We start from the raw sequence: 25,000 nt of genomic DNA on the forward strand, positions 1-25,000 counted from the left end.
AAAGTTAAACGCGCAACATTAAAGGGTGAGTATGTTGTCAGAGTTTGTGCGGTGCTGCCAGAAAACTCGCGCCTTTCAGATAACGACCTTCCCGGGCTTTCCATTTCCTTTATCGGTAAACCACAAAGAGTTCCCCCCTCCTCTCGGAAAAAGTAAGCCCAGCTCGATTCTTGTCGGCATTTTCTGTATGGTTTTCTCAGGGGGGATCCAGGATTTTTCATGAGTGATTTGCACCAATTAAACTAGGGGGGCTTGGGGGCATGCTCCCCCAAGAAAATTTGAAATTTGGTGCTCTCCGAATGCCATTTTCCCGCACCATCATAACATTGGCCTCGACAGTCATCCATAGATAATCCTAAATCAGATATATTAAATCTTTGAAAGCTGCTCCTGTCGTTCCATCCTCACAAAGGTAGAATCCCACAAACCCTTCTCTGACTGATTTGGTTGAATCAAGAAATCTGATCACCACTGAAAGATTTTCATTGTTTGATACGTCAGCTGCTTCGTCAGACATGATAGAAAAATAATTGCTCCCCCTGATTTCCTGCGACAAATTATTCACTATGATAGCACCCACAGTTGTAATCATCTTGTTTTGATGGGTTTAAGAAATATGTCGCATTTCTGGGTGCAGTTTTCAAGTGACGTTGCAGTGTTTGATCGCCGCTGTCAATTCGAAATTCTAATAGTGCCTGAAAGTTTCCAGAAAGACTGGCATTTTGTGGATCATCATCTCGTGGACCTCTGAGGGCTATGTTGTTTCTTTCGCAAAAAATTATTGTCTTGAACAGGGATTTCAGAATTTCGCGATTTGTTTTGATTTGTTGTTGAAGTAAGCTGTTTATCTGTCGATCAATTGGGAGCGATTTTCTTGTCATACTTTTCAAAAAAATTTAAAACAAGAAGGATAGTTGACTTCGTGAACTGCAATAAAGGGCTGAAAAATAAGGTTTGGAAGAAATTTGAGTGATTTCTGCAAGTCACTTGAACTACTCTGGATCCACCCCTGGTTCTGCACTTCTCACTTCTTTTCCCCAAAGGGCGGTAGAGATGTTCCCCTATCAAGCGACCATTCGATTACCCAAAGGAAGTTGCGGGCTTGGCATGGCCTTCCTATGATGTTGACTTTCGTAGGAAAACAGCCACAAACCTCCCCCTCTAAAACAGACATCTAACCCAGGGTCCAAATTAACTTGTACATTTTGACCTGTTTTATGGATACCAGAAAGCAACGACCGCATGGTCTTGTGTATGTGTCAAGCATTATCTTTTCACTTTCAAAAGCGCACATTTTGGAGAGAAAAGGTATCCGACCTTGAATGTACATGTAATAATGAAATCTATCTGCCCCCTAGTTTGTCGAAAATTTCAGCTACGGAAACACTAGTCACACCCTGTCGAACACAATCCGCCATAGTGGTACATTCCTCACACCAGTCCTTGAATCTCTTTACTGAGTCGTTTTTCCCCCTGCAATACATATTTTATGAGAAACAACGGCTTGTGAGGTTATGGGGGTTGTTAACGGAAAAACTCCTTCATTTCTATTTCAAAACAGTCTCAGGATAAAAAGTAAGACACCTCTTGGCAAACAGATCTGACCTTAACAATGGTGACCAGTTGTGAAATTCTGGTCGCCAGTACTCAATTTTTTAGTCGCATTAGCAACCAGGAAGGCGCAATTTCAGACCCCGTAACCTGCCTCCAGAATAATCCCCATTCACCCCTGAGGGAGCTCCAGGGAATGGCCCGGAAAAACCACTACTACCTCTACACAGCCCGTCCCGTTGGCCTACGGAGTGCCCCTTCATTTTTAATCAGCTTTCCATATCCCCCTCCCTGTTTGACTTGCTCACAAGTTCACCCTGATCCCTTTTGTTACTCATCTGTGCAATACAGGCTCCTACGGCACGATTATGTTTATCTGGCAGCACTTGACAACCTTCACATTGAGTCTGGCTGTCTCCTGGACATTCTGGCTATGCCAGTCCTTCACAAAAGTTTGAGGGGGATCAAGCTCTCCCATGGGAATGCAAGAAGGCTTGCCACCTGATCACCTCATCAGTTCTCCATAGCATCTAAGTATACTAAGTTACAACCTTTTAAGTCTACCAAATGTTGACTCCTTTATGTTATGGGCTGCATTTACCCTTTCATTTTTTGGCTTCTTAAGAAGCAGCGAATTTACCTGCAATGGCAATTTCGACCCTCAGTCCCACCTTGCTAGAACAGACATTTCTTTCCATCCCAACATCCTTCATCCTACTTCATTTGACACTGCAATTTAAAAGTCCAAAACTGACCCTTTCTGGGAGACAGCCAGGCTCAGTTTTGCAAGGTCAAACTCAGACCTTTATGCATCGTCTGCCCTGCAAGATTATATGCTCAAAACTGCAACTCAAGACCCTGGCCAGCTACTCTTCAGCTTCTCCTGTGGACCATATCTCACCCAGACTTCACACACCAACAACTTATGGTCTCTCTTAAACCTCTGCGACAATGACAGCTCCTCCGCTGCCTCTCACAGCTTTAGTATTGGTGCTGCTACAACCGGCAGAATCACTGCCATTTTCAACTGGCTCTTCAAATTCTGGGTCGCTGGAATCCTAACACATACCAAGCTTACATCAGGACTCCAAAGGAAACAATATGTCAGGTTCCTCAGTCATTGGCCTCTTGCTCCTCCTGCTAACAACCCCATGGAATCCTTGAAAGCACTTGAGTATCTCATTGAAACTTTTTCTAACAATCAGTAATGATCTATGACAGTTCCTTGGATAACTTAATTCATATTTTCCTGTATTGTCCTGAACCTATAGTGTTTTCACCTATGGGTACAGCAATCGTGTTGGCATCCCCCTGGAAGCCTGCTGTGTGCGTTTGCTTCCCACCCTCATTTCTCCGCGATACGATTGCCTTTCATCCCCTTTTCAGCCACATGCCAGCCATCACATGGGTGAAAGCACTATCCTAAGCTTAATGCCATGTTTCTCCTTTAAAACAAAAAAGGAAAAAGGCCCATTCGGCACTTGAGGGCTTTCTGTGACATTCTCTTTCCTTAGGCTTTCTGCCCTCTCAAGTTCATGTAGTACTATTGGAAATGACTATTTTGACGGAAATGTTTAGCACGAGGGTCCTATCCCCTCCAGTCTAATGTTTTGTGCGAGGGTCCTATCCCCTCCAGTCGAATGTTTTGTGCGAGGGTCCTATCCCCTCCAGTCAAATGTTTAGTGCGAGGGTCCTATCCCCTCCAGTCGAATGTTTTGTGCGAGGGTCCTATCCCCTCCAGTCGAATGTTTTGTGCGAGGGTCCTATCCCCTCCAGTCAAATGTTTAGTGCGAGGGTCCTATGCCTTCCAGTCGAATTTTTTGTGCGAGGGTCCTATCCCCTCCAGTCTCTATGCGACGCCCATTGGCTTTGGGTTTCGCACAGGGCACTCCTCGTTTATCTCGGCGTTTTGGGTGGGGAATTGTTGCCTGCGGCACCCCTTCAGCCCTGTGCTGAAGCCCCATTAGGGAGGGGGCATATTGTTACCCTGCTGGACTGGGTTAACTTGGCCCCAGGACATTATGCCAGCAACTATGCTCGCCTTGCAATACAGGCATGAGGCACCCCCTCGGCTAGTTGCCGAGGCCCCTCATCCGGTGGTCCATACCGGCGGTGGGTATTATCCGAGCCTTGCCAGTACATTCCCTGCCCCTCGTTTACGCCCAAGTTGTGTGTATTGTCTTTTATTGCGCACCAAAGCATTAAATGATATTTTAGAATAAAATAGATGTTAATGCTGGTAAGCAAATACTGGGCAGCGCCTGGGAGGAGAGCGTGACTTCCCATCACGTGACTACCTTATTTGGCTATTTCATTCATCCCGCCATGCGAGCCTTCTCAGTTTGACATTTCCAAAGCTCAACTAGTTCTGTTTTTTCCGTTGAGCAATTTAATCCCTCCCTCCCGCCCTGTTTGCTTTCTGGTTCTCTTGTATTTTATTTTATTTTTTCCTTATGAGCTTCTGTAACCTATTCAATAGTTCTCCTTAATAAAATATGGGCGGGGAATTGCTGCCTGCGGCACCCCTTCAGCCCTGTGCTGAAGCCCCGTTAGGGAGGGGGCATATTGTTACTCTGCTGGACTGGGTTAACTTGGCCCCAGGACATTATGCCAGCAACTATGCCCGCCTTGCAAGACAGGCATGAGGCACCCCCTCGGCTAGTTGCCGAGGCCCCTCATCCGGTGGTCCATACCGGCGGTGGGTATTATCCGAGCCTTGCCAGTACATTCCCTGCCCCTCGTTTACGCCCAAGTTGTGTGTATTGTCTTTTATTGCGCACCAAAGCATTAATGTAGGGAAAATCCCAGATGATCGGGGATTTTGCAGTTTCCTGACCGTCCCAGATTTTGACGACAAATGAAAACCATACATCGTAGACATCCCCGATAATCTGGGATGGTCGGGGATGAATCTATGGTCCTGATATGTCCCAGAATTGTGTGATCGTCGGTGATCATTCCCGACATATGAAAACTCAAAGTTGTACTTTTGGGGATGTCGGCGATAGTTTTAACACATTACCAATCTTCTAAATTGCGTGTTTCAATTTCTGGCACACTTTCCACTTTCGGCAAAAGTCACTATCACAAGAATCTGGGACAAGCATCTGGCGATTTTCCGATACTTGGAAAATCTGGGATGGTCAGGAAACTGTGAAATCCCTGATTGCCTGGCATTTTCCCGACATATGAAAACTAGGCTTGACACCAGATGATTTACTTGTCAATGGGAGGGGAGGGGAGGGGAGGGGGAGACACTTCAGGAGTCAATAGGTTAAATCTAGCTTTTTCAAGCTTCTCTTGCAACTGCTCGACATGCCTTGTTAAACACAATGATAATTCTGTTCAGTGATCATTTTCAGACACTTCATGATTACATCCTGCACAAAAAGATAACTTCTTACCCCAAGTTTCCCTGAAGCTGCTCTTCTAACCATGGGAGTATCATCTTCACACAATTTTCGAAAATTGCTGCAGCAAAACAAGCAAAACCAACACTAAAAAACTCCCTCTTTACAATCCTTTTAGATTTAATAGTGACTAATTCCTACATGTAAACAGATGGCATTTTTTGCAAAAAAAGTCAGGTAGATGTAATCAACATCCCATGATTCATCCTGTTTCTGTCCAGAGTTGATGTGCTAGAGTTACACATAGCAAGGGCATAAGATGGCCTACACTGTAGATACATGTATGCTGGAAGGGGTACTTCTGAATGATGTATAACCTGCATAATGCATATCTAGTACACCTACCCTATGTCTTGAATATCTGAGGTCCATAAAATAATATTGCTCAGTATGGCATGTATGCATGTGATGTCATGACAGCCATACTGGACTCCTAACAAAGAATTGGTAGCCATGTTTGTGTCCAAATCTGATCTTCACAGAATTGAACTCCAGAGTTAAGAATACAGTATGGCTCAAATGTAAGTTACCACCCTTGTGGGCAATGTGAATCAGGTACAGCGTGCGGCACGATTCCTGTCCCGTGCAATGTGATTAACGTCATGCCATGGGCTACAGGAATCACGTCACACAAGATGCTTAAAAATCTGTGAGTACAGTGACTGAAGGATCAATGTTTGTGAAAGTCCCAGACACATAACAAGGTATATCGTCTTTTCTTTTGGTTAAAAACAAGGGTGGTAGGTTAAAAGGCCCTTTAGTGGAAAAGCAGAAGTCTAAACCCAAACTTGATAAATTACATGTATGCATACTTACAGCCTTAGCTCTGCTTTGAGATTTGCATTCACTCGAGGATACACAACCACAAATAGTCCGCAAGCTGATGTTCTTGACGTGAACCAGTCTCCTGCAGAGATTTAATTGAACTTCAAAACGGAAATAGGTTTTGAGTGTACCTACATGTAGATGTTGTTAACCCACTCACACATAAACCATCCCAAGTTGTGAGTAAACTTGTCTGGCTCTCACGTAGGGAAGGCTAAAATGATCGCTTTTTTTCCCTGTACATTTTCAGTAGACAGGAATTACATTCAGCTTTGAGTTGTTAAAAATGCTGGAAGGAAGCTAGGGATCTCACTATCTGCTCAATAAATCACTGCTTAAAAATGCTGGAAGGAAGCTAGGGATCTCACTATCTGCTCAATAAATCACTGCCCAGTGTATAACTCAGAAGATTTTGCTAGCACTAATATCCACTAGCTGGTAATTTTTCTAACCTTGGTGGTGGATAGCACTACCCAAAGGATAAGTGATATCATAAGCAATTGACCTACAGTATCAATCACTTGAATGACTGGGGTCTGGTGGACAGCACTATTTGACTTTTGAGCAACAGAACCTGCTCTCTGGTCAAAAATGGTACAAGAAGGATCCCTCCAGAACAATACACAGTTGTTGCAAAAATTAAATAAAGGGCACCTTTCTGGCATTAATGGCTAGCTTACAGGAAAAAAATCCAAATTTTAAGAGGACAGTAGTTTCTGTAATCCATAATATTATAGATGTAGTCCAATATACACTGTATACTAAGATTCTTGGTTTTCAAAAACAGAAAAAACTGAAAAAGCTACAGTAATCTCTCTTTGTTGTGCATCAATAAGCCAAATATATCTTTTTATTTCTTTTCTCAAAGTACAAATTAGAAGATCCAAACAAACCTTGTGACAACCTCTTGACAAGAGGAACAAAGTGATTTTCCAAATCTTGGGATGAATGGTCTGCTGCGATTGCTCTTAGAGATTCAACTGCCTGCAATGTTAATTTTGTGATGGACAAGTATTCTATAGCCACAGTTTGGGAAGAATAACAAAAATTCATGTTTATCAATAACCTAAGTAATTTACATATCACTCAACAAAGCCACGATATCACAGTTACATGTATTTGTCTACAAGATGATCATAACTGTAAGGCAATTAAAGTGCCTATCACCTCAATACACTTTTCCACTTAATAAATATTTTATTCTCCAAAATCGCCCCAAATACCATAGTTAATAGAGGGGACTGGTTTTGAAGCTCGGCAAACATCAAAGGAGCAAACAAAGATGCCAAGATTTATGTTGGAAAGGCCATGACTGTGCACAATCTTTTGTTCTGCGCTCATACACTATGCATAAATTACATAACCAACACGTTTCTATTGGTTAGTTCCTCAGTACGGAGTAAACAACATTTACTATTGAGTTTTGTGAACGGTCAAAGGCCAAAAAAGGGAACAAAAACATACAACTAAGAAATTTCTCCGGTTTCATAACCATTCCCCTCTATTAACTATGCAAATACATACTGTTGAAATTTCACTATCTTATTGGCTTTGAAAGACAGGAAAAGCGGTCATTCTTTGATCCAAAACCAAGCAATGGAGAAGAATGGTTTCAATACCGGGTTGACGTCACAAATGGCTTTGCATTGAGAAAGTTCATTGAAAAAAGCGATGCAAATTAATTTGTGTCGTCAACCCGGTATCGAACTCATTCCCCTTGATTGCTCGGTTATTGATCAAAGTGTGACCACTTTTCCCGTCTTACCAGGGCTTGAAATTGCAACCAATACAGTCGCATTTGTGACTGAATTTTGCGACAAAAATATCTGGAGAAGTCGCAAATTTGTGACTTGTTTTCATCTTCGCTCTTTCGAAACAAAAGGGTTAGCAGTTGCCACAAAGCTGCTCTTTTTACTAAAATAAATGAAGAAATGACAAAATTATTTTGTTTCTCGCCTTGAGTTTTCTTTCAATCTGAAGATAGCGTAATTGTAGCGTAATTTCGCTGCGATGTTACGAGCACAACTCCATGAATTCCTTCGATATCATACGCCATTTTCAGCGGATTCTTAATTTCAACACAAGTATTGTGGGCTCATATTTTGTTTTGCTACACCGCTGACAACACAATGCAGCGCGACGATTTTGCGACTAAATTTTGCGAAATTGCGACTACATTTTCGTATTTTGTCACAAAATTGCGACTGGATTTTTTCGCTAATTTCAAGCCCTGCTTACAAAGCAAATAGAAGAGTGAAATTTCAATCAAAAGGTTCTAAAAATAATATGATGTGTTTTGGACAATTTCGGAGAATAAATAAAGAGGAAAAGTGGGTTGAGGTGATAGGTACTTTAAGACCTCTCACCATGCAATCCTTCAATCTCAATGAATGGAAGGAAAGAATTAAGGGCCGGTTACCAAGAGAATGATTGCAAAGCAGTCTACAGAGAATGCTTATTTATTAAATTTAATTGAACATTACTGTAAATAATTCAATAGGTTACTGTTATTGAACATATAAATAATTTTTTCTAACCTTGTCTCTAACAACAGTTTCTTCAACTGTTGCTAAACTCTCCAATGGCGGCTAAAATCACAAACAAGATACATGACAGAATCCATCAATGATTTTGACAGCAAACATTAAAAAATAATAACACATGCTTTTACAGAGAGAATCTTGTGTTGCAGCGAAATGCTTAATTTTCTCCCTTTTTAACTTTCTTTTCAGTTTGTGCTTTAGTTAATGCCATTTTTGTCCTTTCTGTTACTTTTTTATAGCTTTCTCTTTGTTCACGTACCAACACCTCTTAGTTCATTACATATGCATGTAAACAGTTGTCTTTTGTCACTTGCTTCGTGTTAAGCTAGTCATTTGCGTTACTTTGTTCAGTTTTCCCCCTTCATTCCAGTGCTCAAGCAAGCTTCAACTTTTATAAAGACCAGAAATGAGGTATACAAAATAGGGGATTAGCTTCCCCATAATATGTCAGACATCTGTCTGTCAACTGTTGGTAAACTATTGGTGAAGTTTCGGCCAACATGATAATAATATTATTATGATCAACAGTTCACTGAGAGTCTACTAGCAGGGGTTTCAATAATAGCCGGGTAGTGGGTAGAACTACATATACCCTTGACTACCCTTAAACTTAATCAGTATTAATATATTAAAGGCAGACAAAATCGCATTCACTATTATCATATTTTGGTCAAGAACCTCAACAAAAGTGGTCAAAGCAGATAAAGCGGTCGGAAGGTTAGTCACAGAGAGAAAGTAACATTTTTTCCCTTTTCTAGATTTAAATTAATTCTTCTGTTTCGTTGTAAACATTCTTGTAAAGACATTAACTATGTGAATGTGATTGAAAAAAAAAAAAAAAGAATTAAAACAATTAAAAGGAAATCATGCTACAGGTGTCTAAATTAATTGAAAAATAGTATTCAGTAATAATGCAGAGAAAACACCAAATGATAAAATTTCAATTTCAAGTTTTCTACCCACTTGCACTGCCTTAACTACCCACTTGCAGGAAATTTTATTGAAACCTTTGACTAGGGGAGCTGTTTTTCTTTTCTACCCCATGACCTGTTAGAGCACTGTTGCTGTTCATTGTCTTGTTGTTCCTATGGAGCTGACCAACATTGTCTTCAAAGCTTAAAACTTTGCCAAGAGCATAATGTTTTGAAACTTAAACTGTATCTTACCAATAAAAAGTGCACATACTCTGGCCCTCCAACCAATGGAGTGAATGTCCCAAGCTACAAGGTAGAAATCAATGATTGGCATTGTTAACAAAACTCGTTTCCTGTACTTTCTCCCTGTCAACTTCAAGCTTGCTATGGTTATTTGGCATCAAAATCAACTCAAAGCTACAAAGTGCAACCAATACTACATTTTTTCAGTAATAAAGACCATTTCAGCTATGCTTGACCACCATGCAAAAATAGATCCTTGACTTGACACACTGTAGACTGATGTGTGCAAAGCAACTCTCTTAAAATAAGCATTCTTTCTTCTTTTTTACTGACTGTGTGCCTTTCATTAAGGCATTTTATGCTGAGTTTCTCTAGCTCTTTTACCACCAAGGGATGAAGGAGCAAAACATTACAGAACATGTAAAAATCTTGTTGATCTTGTTTTCTCGGTCAGTAAAACCAGTTATGACACTGTCCTCCTTTTCTTCTTTAATCGAACCTTGTGCCTGTGTTTCAGCTAACAAATTTAAGTCAGTTGCACCAATAAGTTATAGCTCAGTTACTAATTTATTTAGAAAGAGATCTCTACACGCACAAAAATGTGAATATAAATGAGGAACTCAATACTATGTGACATATGTGACATATGTAACTCGCTATAATGTACTGTTGTGATAAAAAATAAAATAAAAAATTCTCCTTCATTATACCTGTTCTGCCAGAGCTAATAAAACTTCATCTTCATCATAAATAGTATCTATGAAGAAATAAAAGCCATTGTATTCTGCTGATTTCATTCAAGTGATACATGTATGTGATCATGTTTTTCCATGACACAAAAATGTTTGCATAAGAATATAACTCAATTTGTGATGGACTAGTCTGTAACAAACTGTTTACAGGAAAAAAATGTGACATCACATACAAGTGAAGGATTATGAGTCACAAAAGTTACAGTTTACATTGCAACCAGGTTGACAATCAGACAAAGTTTAGTTTAAACAAATCTGAATGTAGCTTAGAAAGTTATGATCCAAAGACTCAATGTTTCATCCCTGGTGAAGACACTGGACCAGGAAAATGGGTCTAGTGTATCTGAATCAAAACTTTCTAAGCTACATTCAACATAGGCAGCCCAAGCGCGCATTGCTGTCAAAGCATCACGTCAGCAACAACACTGTACTAGACAATTTTTTTTTAGTTAGTTTCAAATTTGTCAATGAATGAATAAAATAAAGTAAGTTAAGTCACCTTCTTTATTTTCTTTTTGTCTTTTGGAGCTTTTTTAAACTTACTTTATTATGTTCATTCATTGATAACTTTTCGCTTCTTAGCTCCTTTGTCATGAAACTCACTCAAAAAAGAAAAAAAAATTGTCTAGAACAGTGTTGTAGCTGATGTGACGCTTTCACGTCTCATGCATAGCGCAAGCTTGGGCCGCCTATGCAATCAATGTATTCAAAAAAGGAGTAGCATCAAACCACAGTCATTGGGAGTCACTTTGGCTTCAACCCAACATCATCTATTTAACTCACCAAGCAAAAATACATGTATGAAAAACATGAAGATGAGCTTGGGAGCTTGTCCCTTAGATTTGGTTTAAACCAGGAAGTGATCTCTAGAGGTAAGGAGGGTGGATTCATAGACAACTTGTGAAATCCAGCAATGATGACTGTCAATTAACACAATTAACAAACGGCAGAACAGAACAACAACAACAACAACTATTAATAATCCCAGCTGGCTGGAGGTAAACCAGTTGGCGATTTACAAGTGCAGCTGGGAAGCTGAACCAGGGACTACCAGGAACAAATTCAATTAAAAAGTGGTCAGAGCGGGTCTTGAACCCATAATCTCCGGATCTCAAGGCAAGCGCCTAACCACTGGGCCACAACGCCTCCGTCATCAGTAGACTCAATCAAAAAGTGGAAGGGAGGAAGGACTTCAAATACGCTAGGAAAAACTGAGCTGAAAAAGGCCATCAAGCACAACTCTCACCATGAAAATTTCAGGGCTGCCCATACCACTTACAGGAGAAAATGCTGACCAGCACTAATTAAAGTCTAAAAGCAGCCTATGACAAAGACTAATGAATTTATCTTATTATGGGAGAGAATTTCTTTGGCTTTATTTCACAATAACATAGCAGCAAACTGTTGAAAAATCCTATACAATATTGCAAACTGTCCCTGAAAAATAGCTCCAGGAGTGGTTAATTTAGCAATCAAAAAACAGAGAGCTCAACTTGTTCACAACAATAGAGTGCAGGATGTTATTCTTGCTGTCTCTACTGGTTATATTTAACAAAGCTGTGTAGAAAATCCCTTCAACACCCTGCACCAGTGACTCGGTTGAGCATCAGGCTTTCATGCAGTAGGTCGCTGGTTTGAAACTCACCCAGATCAACACTCAGGATCCTAAAATAATTGAGGAGAAGGTGCTGCCTTTGTAATAACATCAGCTAAACTAATGGTTAGACTTTCAAGTCTTCTCGAATAAGGACTATAAACTGCAGGTCCCCTCTCACAAATATCTTCAATGTTCATAAGTTCCCTGTGGGACGTTAAAGAACCCACACACTATTAGAAAAGAGAAGGGGATGGAGTCCCCGCTGTTGTGGCTGTCCTGTTCTCTGCAAGCAGAAGTGGCCGGCTTGGCAGTGATGTCTCTAAAAAGGCTTACGGAGTATGAGACCACCTAAGCAGACTTTGCTGAGTGCTGGAACATGTAGACGTAGATGTAGATTGTAATCTGGTCCTGAAGAGTCCCTCAACTGGGGTGGTCAATTAAGCAAGGGTTAAAAAGAAAAGTAATCGGTTTTTCAGCAGGGATCGATGAACTTTTCTCATTGGCAAAATAATAATTTCCTTCTTCCTTCTCTGTCACACAAGGAAGAATTTGTGGATCTATGCTTTCTTTGTACATTCGTTTTCTTATCACAACATAAACAGACTGTCACCTAAACTTGAACAATGAAAATAAAACCCAAAAAAATGCCTCACCTGACAAGTCACACCATTTGTTTCAATATTCATTGAGGGTCATAAAACATTTAAAGCAAACTAATAGAAAATGCAAACAGCCCTTGACTTTTGTTGGAGACCGCTCAAACCCCGTTACCAGGTGATTTAATCTGCATGTTGAAATATTTGAAATGTACCGATAATCAACTTGCAGAACTTTTTTGTACACTGCTAGTAACGAGTTGTAGCTCACCAAAACAAATGATACGAGATTTTCATATCTCCAAGTCAACAAATTAATTAATTAGAAGAATGAGGGAACAGCTGAAAGTGCCAAAAAAAACGTAACTTCGCCAACTATTAAGCTTATTTATAAGCGGCCATGGGCCGGGAATAGAAAATTGTTAAATTAAGGGCAGATTTCGAGGACGCTACCTGTTAAAAATGGTATCAATTCACTTCTTGTTCTGTCTACACCCAAGGCCAGGGCAATAGTTGAAAGCTTCTTGATAGAATTCAGTCGCAGCTGTAAGAAAACGGCAATAAAAGTCGGACATGGAACTTAGCACGAAAATTACCTCGTTGAGTACTAAAAATCATTGGCATGATAGAAGAGTATAAGTGTCCATAAATGCTTCGAGATAAAACCGGAACATCTAAAAAGCCCTAAACAATGCTTCATACCTGAACATCTTCGTTTCTCAGCTCATCTATTAGTACAGCAATCGGATAAAGAGAATCATCACCATCGCCAGCCGCCATGTTTGTCAAACCCCGTTTGCCGCTTGAGCGAAGACTATCGAAAAATTCCCAGCGACGCTTTCGAACGAAAGGCATACAGCATACAGCTCATACCAGTACTTTTGACCGAGTGAACGTCACGAAACGCTGTACTCAGCGTTGCGTGATATAGAGAGTACGCGTTCACGCCGGCTCGTCCCAGAGTCTTTTTCTGTTCTGGAGCGCCTCAACCGAGAGAGACTCAGTACCATAAATCTGGCTAGTCAAAATTATAGCATCCGCAATGGAGGAAAGGGTATCTTCTAATATTTCAGATACTGTTAACATTAAAGAAAACGACGCAAAGAAAGAAAGACCTAAGAGCTTACACCTGGAAAACTTAATTGTCGAAAATGGCGAAGAGATAAGCGAAAACACTCGATTGACGAGGTGAAGACTTGAGATGACTCGAGATCGAGGCCTAGCTACAATTGTAGAATCGACAAGTTTCAGCGCTTTTTTGAGTGAAAATAAACATTTTAAATACAGTTACTACAGTCATTTGTATAAGAGATACCATGTAATTTGCTTGATTTCTGTTTTATCGAGTACAGGAAAACGAAAGAGATTTCTTCATCACAAGAAGATTTGTCATCACGCAACGCTGACCCAGAGCTCGAAAGGTGAGAGTATTTGCCATTCTACGAACATCGGCTTAAATTTAGCTTTATTTTTCCTTTCCCTTCCCTTTCTTGTTTTAGCGAATTTTTTTGATAATTTGTGTTTATGTTTATTTTCTGGTCTCAAAATATGTAGCCAGAACGATTTAAGAGATTTAAAAAAATCATAAATGGTCTCCATTTTAATGACCTTATAAGCTTAAGCTTACTCACTTAAACTTAATTTGCATGAATTTGAACGAATGAACCTTTTTGGTACACTACGAAGTCAAGAGAATATTTGAAATCAAGTCATGGTAGGATTTTAGTTCCTCGTTTTTATTACTAAAGTATTCTTACACCTTTTGGTAACTGTCTTTTAATAAAATTGCGTTTTCGTTTCGATACAGAAAGATGAATATGTCCTGTTTTTTGCGGGGGAGTGGTGTATAATTATTATCAAAGGAACAGCTGTTCATTATTATTGCATTGCAGGTGTTGTTAAAGGACAATGCTTTTCATCTTGTCTAACAGTATATTTGCCCTGAATTTTCCTATCTTGAGTCAAGATGGAAATTTAACTCTTGCATCACCCAGGGTTCCTCAACCAATATTATTTCATTCTGGCCAGAGCAAGTGGGTTTTAGTCATCACAAGGACATGCTTTGGGCTTTGCTAGAAGGTTAAAAAATAAATTTCCCTTTAACCCCATAATATAAATTATACCCATTAATAGACCTTTTCAATGTATTAAAATTCAGACCTAAACAAAAGGCATTATCTTGAGGCTCTGGGGAATAAATGTAAGGCTTTGTATGAGTTTATTCCCCAGATCCTCGAGATGATGTCTTTTGTTTAGGACTGAATTTTATTAGATCCTCGAGATGTGATGTCTTTTGTTTAGGACTGAATTTTATTTTATCGAAATTGGTCTATTGGTTTGCATGTAGGTCATGGCCATGATTCTTGATGACACATACACTGTACGTACATTAGATTTCCATCAGCTTTCTTTCATTCATTATCCAAAATTTCTACTATTTTGACCATTCGTGTCAAACAGTACATACTATGAAGTCACAATAAATATTGACCAGCTCCTATTATAAATAGTAGTGGACCCAGTTGTTCAAAAGCCGATTAACGCTAATCCCAGGTTAAAAATTAACCAAGGCGTTTATTTCTCTACTCCCAAAAGCTCAGTGTTTCTTTTCAAGAATATAAAATCTCTTTCAAGATATCAAAGTTAGTAATGGCAGACCATTCAATAGGAAAATCCTAGTCAAAATAAACAGTAATCTTTTTTATATCAAGGCTTAAAACTTGGGTCACTTAGTGTTCTGTTAAGGAGGCTCGAAATAGTTTCTCCTCTTTTCAAACAAATAAACATATTTTGTTTTTAGATACAGTTAGGGTAATCATATCAAGACAAAATTTGGCCAGGGTTTTAAGTACCCATCATAGATTTTTCACATTACATTGTCCTCCAAAATATCATTACCATGGCAACGATATAAGGCATTTCCTTGAGCCTTAAAATCAACATATGTTGTCTTTTTTTAAAAAACGGGACGGTGAAATCTTACCATTCAGCGTTACCAGATAATGTTAAAAATAATCTCTAAAATATTTAAAATTCAACAAAATCTGTAGGTCAGTTTTTCAGAAAAATAAGTTTTTTTGAAATGTGTCGCTAATTTCTTTTTTCACCTACAGAATTTTTTTTTGAAAGACAAATGTTTTAAATTAATCTAAGCTAACATGCAAAAAATGAAAAAAGTTCACCGTCCGGAAGCAGAGATATAAGCAAGTAAAGTTGCAAAATCAGGAAAAATGAGGGAGTTACAAGATCGGCATTTACCCATGCGTCACCCGCTCATTCGAGTGCACGCGCGAGTGAAGCTACAGGTAATTATAGGGATAAACCAACGTTTGACTTGATTTTCCTTTTTGTTTGTTAATTTTAGTTTACAGTGTCCCCATTTAGTGCTCCAGGGGTAGAACAACTAGACACTTGAATAAAGTTGCCTTCCTTTCCATTCCTTAACCCTTAAAATAATTGTTTCCCGTGGGCCAGTCATAATAAAATACTGTAACAATAACTTTATTCATTCACTTCAATGAAAGGGAAGGATACCAGAGGTTATTCCTATTAAGGGTGTCGGCCCATAGCCAGATGTAATTGACGGAGAGTCAATTTTGATGAGCTGGGAAGAAAACAGACGTTCCCAGAGAAAAATCCTCTATGTCATGATACCTTGAGTTGAGTCCGGGTCTTAGAGGAGGGAGGTATGGTTTATAACTGTTAATATAAGCCACTCTGACTCCAAGAACAAGATCTCCACTTTAATATTTATGCATGTCAATCTGTCATAACAAAATTTAATTAATGAGAAACTATAAATTATATCTGAAAGACACACATCTGCACTGGGAAATGAAGCATCCTACAGGTTTAGAGCAATTTATTGGCAGTTATGGACATTCTTTAGGCATTAATTAAAGTTAAGGTTGAATTTTTCACATATTCCTTTTGTTATTGCTTTAATAAGTAACTGTGATGATCTAAATTCTTAAGAAATTCATTCATTCTTTCAATGTCTCACAGGCAAGGCATAACAAACACTTTGAAGTCCAAAATAAGGGATCTCAGTCCCTCCAGGAAATCATCAAACTCTAACCCAGTTTCTAAGTCTGAAAGGAAGACCAGCAAGACCAAGACACCACAAAGATATCCTGTAGGTTTTTATGCAATTATATTGATCCTTTTAATCGATCTTGTAGACTGCCGTTTTCTCACGCATATCAGTGTCCTCTACCCAGTGCTACATGGTGAAAAATGCATGGTGGATTGAGCATGTCCACTATTAAAAGTTTGAATCTCTTTACCCCTATCATAATGAGTTCTTGCAGTGAATCATGAAACATGAGAAAAGAATGTGCAGTGTTACTGTATGAATGGAACCCCTTCAAATGGAGAGAAAAATATTATTGATTATATGGAAGTGACTCTATCAATAATATTGTTATATGATGGTAAGTATTGTTTATCTTGAAATGACAAACTTTGATTGTGCTAACATTGACAAAAAAGGTGTCGACAATGATGATTGCGACGTTGAGGACAAGCACAGTACTTAAGAAAGGTGGTGTCGTTTATTTTTGTTTGTCATTTAATTTTCACTGAAAACATACCAAAGTATCAGCCAGAGTATATAGGGTGCATTTTTTACGTTTATTACATTGTTTATTTGTGGGAGGCGCAGTGGCCTCATGGTTAGTGCGCTCGACTCCGAATCGAGTGGTCCGGGTTCGGTTCCTGGCCAGGGACATTGTTTTTGTGTTCTTGGGCAAGACACTTTACTCTCACAGTGCCTCTCTCCACCCAGGTTATAAATCGGTACCAGCGAATTTAATACTGGGGGTAGCCCTGCATTGGCCTAGCATCCCATCCAGGGGAGAGTAGAAATACTCCTAGTCGCTTCATACTACAGAAACCAGGATAAGCTCCGGTCTAGTGGGCCACTTGGCTTGTAAGCAGACTTAACTGTACCTCACATTGTTTATTTCTTCCATCTGTTTGAAGAGATCACCTGCAAATTGGCTGCCAGCTTCATTTAATCAGGTGAGGGCACTTTCACTTCAAGTACATAAACAATTTAAAGAGAAAAAATCATAATTCCTCAAATGTTGTCATTGATGCACCCTTTTCAAACCCTTGTTGCAAAAAAGGTGCTCAGGTTATATTCTGGTTATCGATTCATGTGCCAACACCTCATTGGTTTACGCACTTGACCAGGAGGTATTTAAAGTCCAAAGCAAAGTCTATAACTTGAAGTCATTTTTTTTTGTCTTAGAAGAAATTAAAAAATACATTGACTTTTAATGATTGCAAAGACATTATCATCTAATACTTTAACCTACGTGAAGAAATATAAAAGTGTAAATAAACACTTTTATGTTTCCTTGCGCGCTACCCTAAAGGAGACCTTCACGGCTACATATGATTGCGTTTTGCCCACAAAACCCTAAGTGAGATCAAAATTTACACCCCTAAGCGAGACGACAAGCATCCCTCCCCTTTTTATATGGGAGTCCCCCCTCCCCCCCGGGAACAGAAGGCGAACAATGGTATTATTGTTTACTTTTAGATCTTTTCAAATTACAAGTCAAAATGTGGGGATTTCAGAAGGTTATTCAAAGATCTTCCTGACAGTGAGCAGCTCATAGTAGGTTAGGAAAAATAATGTTTAATTTATTATTTTCCCATGGCTTCTGTACTGCAATTACATATTTTGGGTCAATTACGGGTAAGGGTGTATTGATTTTGTTACAAGCTTTTGAACTTCATAGTGGGCGGCAGGGCTGGCGACATGGTGAAGGCTCTAGCTTCCCACCAATGTGGCCCAGTTTCTGTTCCCACACTCAGTGAGTTTGTTGGTTCTCTACTCTTCTCCAAGAGGTTTTCTCTGGGACTTCACTGGTTTTCCCATTTCCTCAAATTATACCTACATGTACCTACAATTTGATATGAGTGAGATTTAATTTTATTTGATTTCTGTACAGTGGCCCCAAAATTAGTGCCCAGCATTAATACAGTTGACACTTAAATAAAGTTCATTATTATAATAATTATCATAATTACTATGATTATTATACCGTAAAATTATAATTAGTAGTAGTAGTAGTAGTAGTAGTAGTAGTATTCAACTAAAGAATGCTGGGAGACAAAGCAGACTTCTTCTAATGTCTTTTGATTTCACTATTGTTTTCACAGATTATTCGTGTGCATTGCAAAGAGATATCTTAGTTCATGGCCGACTGTATGTATCACAAAACTGGCTATGTTTTTATGCTAACATATTTGGCTGGGAAACATTTGTAAGTATGTGTTACTATTATTTTTTAGCTTCGGGTTTTTCGTAAAAATACAGTTTAATTGCCCAATTTGGCAAAATCAGAAGCCATCAACTAAAACCCCATACATACGGTGTAGCCCGACTTATGTTCAGTTTTTGTCAAGATGCCTGCATGCTGATTGAGCCCACTTTTGCTCAAAGCTTGCAGATGTTTTATCATATTTTCATGTTACTTGTCACATACAGTGTTGCTCTCGTTTTTACCATATAATATATATGAGATAGCGAAGCAAAATAAGTGAACTTAAGGCAGTTCTTTGTGTACATCTCAGTCAGTACCATCCTGTGATTCTAATCAACTATTGCATATCAGAGGCATTACTATTATTATGGAGTGTTTATTTTGAAAGTATTTTGACGCCCTTAACCCATTCACCCCTAAACTGGCCTAAACCAGCCATACTTAGTATTCTACTCTGTCTAACACCAGACGATTTTACTTGTCAGTGGGGAGCTGCAGGAGTCAATGGGTTAAATTTGACCTAAAACTGTGAAAAAGTCAGTTCACAGCTTTGCAGTGAACTCAAAATTAGTTTATTTTATGAGCGTCTTTGTTTTCAGTCATTGATATGATAAGCATAGAGAAAGTTTCAGCATAACACAGGTGTATTAAAATAAGGCCTTGCTATCTCAGTCACTTACATTGCACTGCTTGCTGCTTAACAAGGTCAGACTATAGACTGGTGTACATCCTGGGTATACAAAGTAATGTCTGGGACTACCATTTTATAAGGTCACAAATAACTTTAGGTTTGGTTTGTGTATTCTCCCTTGTAGGTAACAATACCTTGTGCTGAAATTAGCAGTATAACAAAAGAGAAGACTGCTTTGGTTATACCTAATGCTATTCTAGTGTGCACAGAGTCTGAAAAGGTAAAACTTGTAACAGCAGTTGTCCAACTTGTAGTAAGTCATGTCTTGCAATAACTAATACCACTCTAACTCAATCATCAACAATAATTGGATGAAAGTGGGGAAGGGTGCAATGGCAACTTGGTGTGCTGCAACCACCAGGCAGGTCAAACATGTCCAGCTTCAAATGTGCCATGGAGGTGCGATACCTTAGAACTTAAGGACGTTTGCACCCAAAATGTTCCCAGGTACAGATTTTTTTAAAACTTGCCACGCAGAAAGGTAATGATCTACTTTTGCCAAAAAGGCAAAAAAAATGGGGGGTCACCGTGCTGGTTTTCGAGATCACGAGGTGCACTTTTAGAAAATTGCGGTATTTTAAGACGGTCTTAGCTTACAACTTTCAGAAATAAAAAAGCTACATTAGTGAAATTTAGATCAGGTGAACATACTCAATTCAACATAACTAATATATAACTAAATTAAAGTTTGCAGCTGATGTCATTGCGTGACATTTCCAAGAAGACCTGGGTCCACAGCTATCCTATGATACCACAGGCTTTCACATTCCTTTCTTGTGAAAAATGGTTGCGCCTTTGGCATCATGTTTACCTTCGTGGTCTGCAATGCATGACGTGTGCGTGATATGAGTAGCGATGGGCGCGAATGTCCTATAACCGCTTGTGGGTCATATATTTTGTCATTAATATTAATCAACCGTGCACAAGTGTGGAACACTGAAAATTTGCTCACTAAACAGCCCTTTCAGACACAGTATTTCATAAAACATATGATCTTTCTCATTCACAAGATCATCAATCACTCTTTTTTGCCATGGAAAAATCTTTTATTTTTATTGACATCTTAGACTGTAAGTGAAGGTTGCATGAATTATTGGAACAGAAGCACATGACAGGCTTAAGCAAATCCTTCTATAGAGCATTTTTGTTCATGTTTCAACAAAATACTGTATAGCAAATAAATCTGGGGCATTTTATGGATGTCCTGGACTCCACTTGTGGTGATTCAAGTCAGAGAAAATCTACAAACTGCTGTTGGTTTTTCTGGCATGGGTATAGTTAAATTTAATCAACAGGATTGTGACAGAGAAATCAATGCCAGACCCTAATGAAACCTGCCTCTAATAGGGCTTGTGCATGATGATGTCATAATTATACTCAAAATTCACCACCAAGCCTCGTTTGCACAAAATTATTCACATCATCTGGACATGCAATACTGTTTGCACGTGGGTTTTTGTTACAAGTTTGGATTTAGCTCATGCTAAAATTGACAAGTTTTTATTTTCAAATTTGAGGCCTGGTGGTGAATTAATAGCTAGTCAGACGTCATCATGTATAAGGGCTATTAAGTGCCTCCCAGAAAATTAGGCAAAATTGGACATGAGGTGGTTTTTCGTCTAATGAGACCTAATTTGAGTGTTGCTCACAGATACAAGTTTTCTAATTATTATTAATGACACAGTGTATATTATTTTTCTTCAATCCTAGTACTTTTTTGCCTCATTCATATCAAGAGATACAACATACACAGTTCTCTTTCGGATTTGGCAAAATGCTCTTTTAGACCAGGTATGTTTAAGTACAAGTAAGTGATGGAACTGGACATGTCACACTTTCCTTGTTGTTCCCTAGTTGAACTTCACTTGCACCCATTAGTGTATGTAGAGGGTCTACAAGTGCACGTGAACAGCTGCTATACATATGTAATTCAACTTCAATTTAATACCATCCAGAAACCATTTCTCAAAAAATCCTGAAGTAGCATTTATGAAGCTGCAATTTACTCACTTTGATAGGCTGGTCTTTTAACATGTTTTAAGATAACAAAGAGTAAAATGATAGCGGAGTTTAACGAGTTAAAAGCTATCTGTGATAAGATACAGAAGGAATTGTCATACCCGAAAAAGGCTCGAAAAGTTTCAGAACTTTCGAAAAACGGGCCCCAAGCTTATGCATCTAATGTTGATATATTTTTGGATGAAAAAGAGTGGCAGGGATATGTTTTACCCCTCCTTAAAATGGCCACGTTTACCTAAATGCGTGGCACTCTGTAGATAGTGATCCTCAATTTTGAGTCACATAAAATTGAGAGATAAACATACTGCCAATCAGATCCCATGTTTTTACAGTGTTTTTATAGTGTTTAAAAGCAAAAGAGTGAAATAACTCTTGTTTGAATGTGGGCCTTTAATCATAATAACTTGTCACAAAAGCCCTTCTAACTCTTGGAATGTGTAAATCTAATAAAGTTCCAAATGGTCCACACAGTTCATCATCAGCTTTGTTGCTCCACTCTAGCCTTTGAATCCATCAGAACTGATCCAGTTAGTTGGTAAGTATTCAGAATCGTGTAATGGCAGCTCTGAAAATTATGACTCTGATGAAGATGATGATGATGATGACAATGACGGCAATGATCCAGATCAAGTTTCAGCGGAAACTGGAAGTGAAGGTGACAATGAGCGCGAACTGGTGGAAGATGTGCACAGTCAGTCATCACTTGACCAAAGTCAGAGCTCTCTTGCAACTGAGTCTGTGGCTCCTGATGATCAGGTATTACAGAAAACTGTGCTAAGTAAGTAAGTAAGTAAGTAAGTAAGTAATAGTCTTTATTGAAAAATCTGACGCAACAGACGCGAGTCTTTATAATTGAAATCTTGAATAATAATAACAATTAAATTCTACAATCAGATGTAAAAAGGGACAATCAAACATCATGATGGATCAGGCTTGGTAGTCTTGCTGTGTATCAGCATTTTCCATGTTTTTGAAAGGTTTAACCTTAGTCTATTACTGGCAGCCCAATGTTTCATAGTTACTGTTGACTTCATCAATTGTTGCGTCAGTTCTGCCAGGTATTTTCTTCCTCTTTACATGTTTAGCTTTTCACTACTCCTGGAATTCCTGAAGAACTCCTTGATTTTTTAATATTTCTCCTTGAGAACTGCAGTTTGCAGGTCACTGTTTCACTTTAAATTAGCAGAAACAACCCAAAGTCTTCTAGTGCTAACATTAGGCTTAAACACTGTTCTTCAGATAATGTTTAAGCCTAAAGTTAGAATTTTGTAAAGGTTTGGGTTGTTTCAGTTATGGTAAAACAATGACCTACAATTACTGCAACCTGCAATTTACACCCAACCGCTGTCATGCTTCTTCACTCGAAAACATGGGAAATCCGTTCTGTCTAGCAGTATCCGAATACAAAACTGACATTAAATCGGATGAAGGGGGTAGTTTCTAAAGAAACTGTGGTGCTGCGTCGGTGGGGAAGTAGTATATAAAAATCTGGTTTTATCAACGAAGTTGATAATGTAAATTGGCCACCGTACAGAGATTCTAAAAGCTGACGTTTCGAGCGTTAGCCCTTCATCAGAGCGAATCGAGGAATTATGGGCTACGTGTAGTTTTTATAGTAGAGTAGGAGCTACGCTATTGGTGGTAACATGGCAACGTGAAAAATAGGAATATAGGTAATACCATACCATGAGGATTAAGGGTGCCGATTTGGAAGATGAATTTTTGTTCCAGATTCTTGCGGCTTTCCGTCATACCTAGATGTAGGGAAAGGCCGCAGATAGCCATGTGATTTTTGGAGTAGTTAGGGAGATTAAAATGACGAGCGACTTAGATGCATCCTTGTCATTCTTCTCAACAACGCGAAGGTGTTCGCTGAATCGGTCACCTAGTCGTCTACCTGTCTCGCCAATGTATAATTTGTTGCATAACGTACAGGTTATGCAAGAAATAACATTTGCGGAGGTACATGTGAAACAATCGGTGATCTTACCAGATCACTTTGGTCCCGCTTAGGTTGCTAGTGTTAACAATGAAAAGACAAGTTTTGCATCGTGAGCGCGCGCATTTGAAAGTGCCGGGTTGCTCGTGAGTTTTGAGCACGCTTCTAACTAAAAGTTGCCTACGTTTTTGTCGCGTTTGAATGAAATAAGTGGAGGTTGCGAAAAGATTCTACCAGTCTCGGGATCATTTTGGAGTAATTTAAAATTACTAAGAATGATACTTTTGACTGCGTGATTATGAGGATGGAAAGTGAGGGTGAATGGAATTCTGTCATTCTTATCTTTTTGTGACGTTTGTAGTGATGACTGTCGATCAAATTGTTTGAACGAGTGAAAAGGCTTAACAATGAAGTTTTTTTGTGCACAATAAGTCTTGATTACATGTGCACAAGAATGATGGCGGTAACACAATGGTACCTTGAGCAAACGTGAACAAGAATTCTCCATTTCAACTTTTGCACCCTTCAAATTTCCGAGCCTTTTTCAACCTACTCTTTCTACTAATCTTAAAACGTTCCCATAAAGGCATTAAAAACGTTTCTTGGCTGCTTTATTGTCTGGTATGAAAATGTTTCCTACAACTCACAGCGACTTCGATTTCAGTAATGGCCGATCAAGGCATGCCATTTTCTATTCCTTCGGTGAATAGTCGCTGGCAAGTGTGGTAAATGTGCCAGCTGCTACATGTATTTAGAACCTTATATATAATAATATATAATAATAATATTAATAATATGTAATAATATTATAATAGTAACTATAACGAGGAGCCAAATTGTTTCTATTTAAACACTCAGAGGTGAATAATGTTCACTTCACCCATCACTTTCAAGTTCACCAGTATTATTATTAGTAGTAGTATCACCCAAGTAGTGGACTAATGCAAGTCCTGCATTTTAATTGGCTACGCTACTAGAGGACTATTAGTAATAGTCCTCAAGTAGCAGAGCTTTCTTTCGTTTTATTCCCAAATAAATACTTCTTCAACTTGCATTTGCTAACTTTATTATTGCCTTTTCTGCCCGACTAACGTGTTTAAGGTGATTCCTTAGTAATAGAACTTTTCGTAAGATTTTCTTTAAACTTTTCTCGATTGTTCCCTACATTATGGTGACTCGAAATGTGCAATTAAAAAAATAGGTCACCGAGCTCGTTTGCGAGATATAACTTGCTCAAGTTACTCATTTAATCATTGCGACTTCATCCATCAAGGACAAGTTTGTGCTATTGGTTCACGCTACGTTTTGCAGGAACAGGAAGCACAGCTTTGACGTAATTCTTGAAATAACAAAACAGGTTTATTGTATTGTTCAAAAGGAATAATTTAATGTTTGTTTTATGGCACAGGCACACCTCTTGTAAAGGCACTGACTACAAATATTCCTCGGGACGAGTGATGGCTACGAATATTTCTTTCCCTGTAACTTTTTTTTCTGACGTAATTTTTTTTTTAATGTTTACAGCACAAAGAGGAGGAGTAAGAAAATTAAATTATCCCAAAAAAAAGATAGGTCACCAACTTCGTGTAAGAGAAAACAGAAAGCAAGCCAAGCTCGACCCCTCGACAACACGTCTCCCCGA

The 25,000-nt window shown here is 38.8% G+C and overlaps 2 protein-coding genes across 3 annotated transcripts in view; one reads left to right on the forward strand and one right to left on the reverse strand.

Moving 5' to 3' along the window:
- LOC138029956 (serine/threonine-protein phosphatase 2A 65 kDa regulatory subunit A alpha isoform-like) overlaps positions 1-13,261 on the reverse strand; it is a 29,486-nt gene extending 16,225 nt beyond the window's left edge. The window contains exons 1-8 of the mRNA XM_068877798.1: positions 13,134-13,261; positions 12,885-12,975; positions 10,197-10,243; positions 9,496-9,549; positions 8,324-8,374; positions 6,680-6,770; positions 5,778-5,868; positions 4,956-5,022 (exon numbers count right to left, since the gene is read on the reverse strand). Of these exons, the coding sequence (XP_068733899.1) occupies positions 4,956-5,022; positions 5,778-5,868; positions 6,680-6,770; positions 8,324-8,374; positions 9,496-9,549; positions 10,197-10,243; positions 12,885-12,975; positions 13,134-13,211 (570 nt within the window). The 5' untranslated portion in view covers positions 13,212-13,261. The remainder of the gene's footprint in view (positions 1-4,955; positions 5,023-5,777; positions 5,869-6,679; positions 6,771-8,323; positions 8,375-9,495; positions 9,550-10,196; positions 10,244-12,884; positions 12,976-13,133) is intronic.
- Positions 13,262-13,433: 172 nt separating this feature from the next.
- LOC138028912 (protein Aster-B-like) overlaps positions 13,434-25,000 on the forward strand; it is a 34,244-nt gene continuing 22,677 nt past the window's right edge. Inside the window, exons 1-9 of one of the 2 annotated variants that reach the window (XM_068876553.1) lie at positions 13,434-13,619; positions 13,784-13,852; positions 16,437-16,566; positions 17,415-17,453; positions 17,980-18,061; positions 18,606-18,709; positions 19,525-19,620; positions 21,111-21,191; positions 21,921-22,175. In XM_068876553.1, coding sequence (XP_068732654.1) covers positions 13,474-13,619; positions 13,784-13,852; positions 16,437-16,566; positions 17,415-17,453; positions 17,980-18,061; positions 18,606-18,709; positions 19,525-19,620; positions 21,111-21,191; positions 21,921-22,175 — 1,002 coding nt within the window. In that variant the 5' untranslated portion in view covers positions 13,434-13,473. The remainder of the gene's footprint in view (positions 13,620-13,783; positions 13,853-16,436; positions 16,567-17,414; positions 17,454-17,979; positions 18,062-18,605; positions 18,710-19,524; positions 19,621-21,110; positions 21,192-21,920; positions 22,176-25,000) is intronic. The other variant, XM_068876554.1, reaches the window with a different exon arrangement.

Source organism: Montipora capricornis, chromosome 13 (genome assembly GCF_036669925.1).
Source record: "Montipora capricornis isolate CH-2021 chromosome 13, ASM3666992v2, whole genome shotgun sequence".
Lineage (NCBI taxonomy): Eukaryota > Metazoa > Cnidaria > Anthozoa > Scleractinia > Acroporidae > Montipora > Montipora capricornis.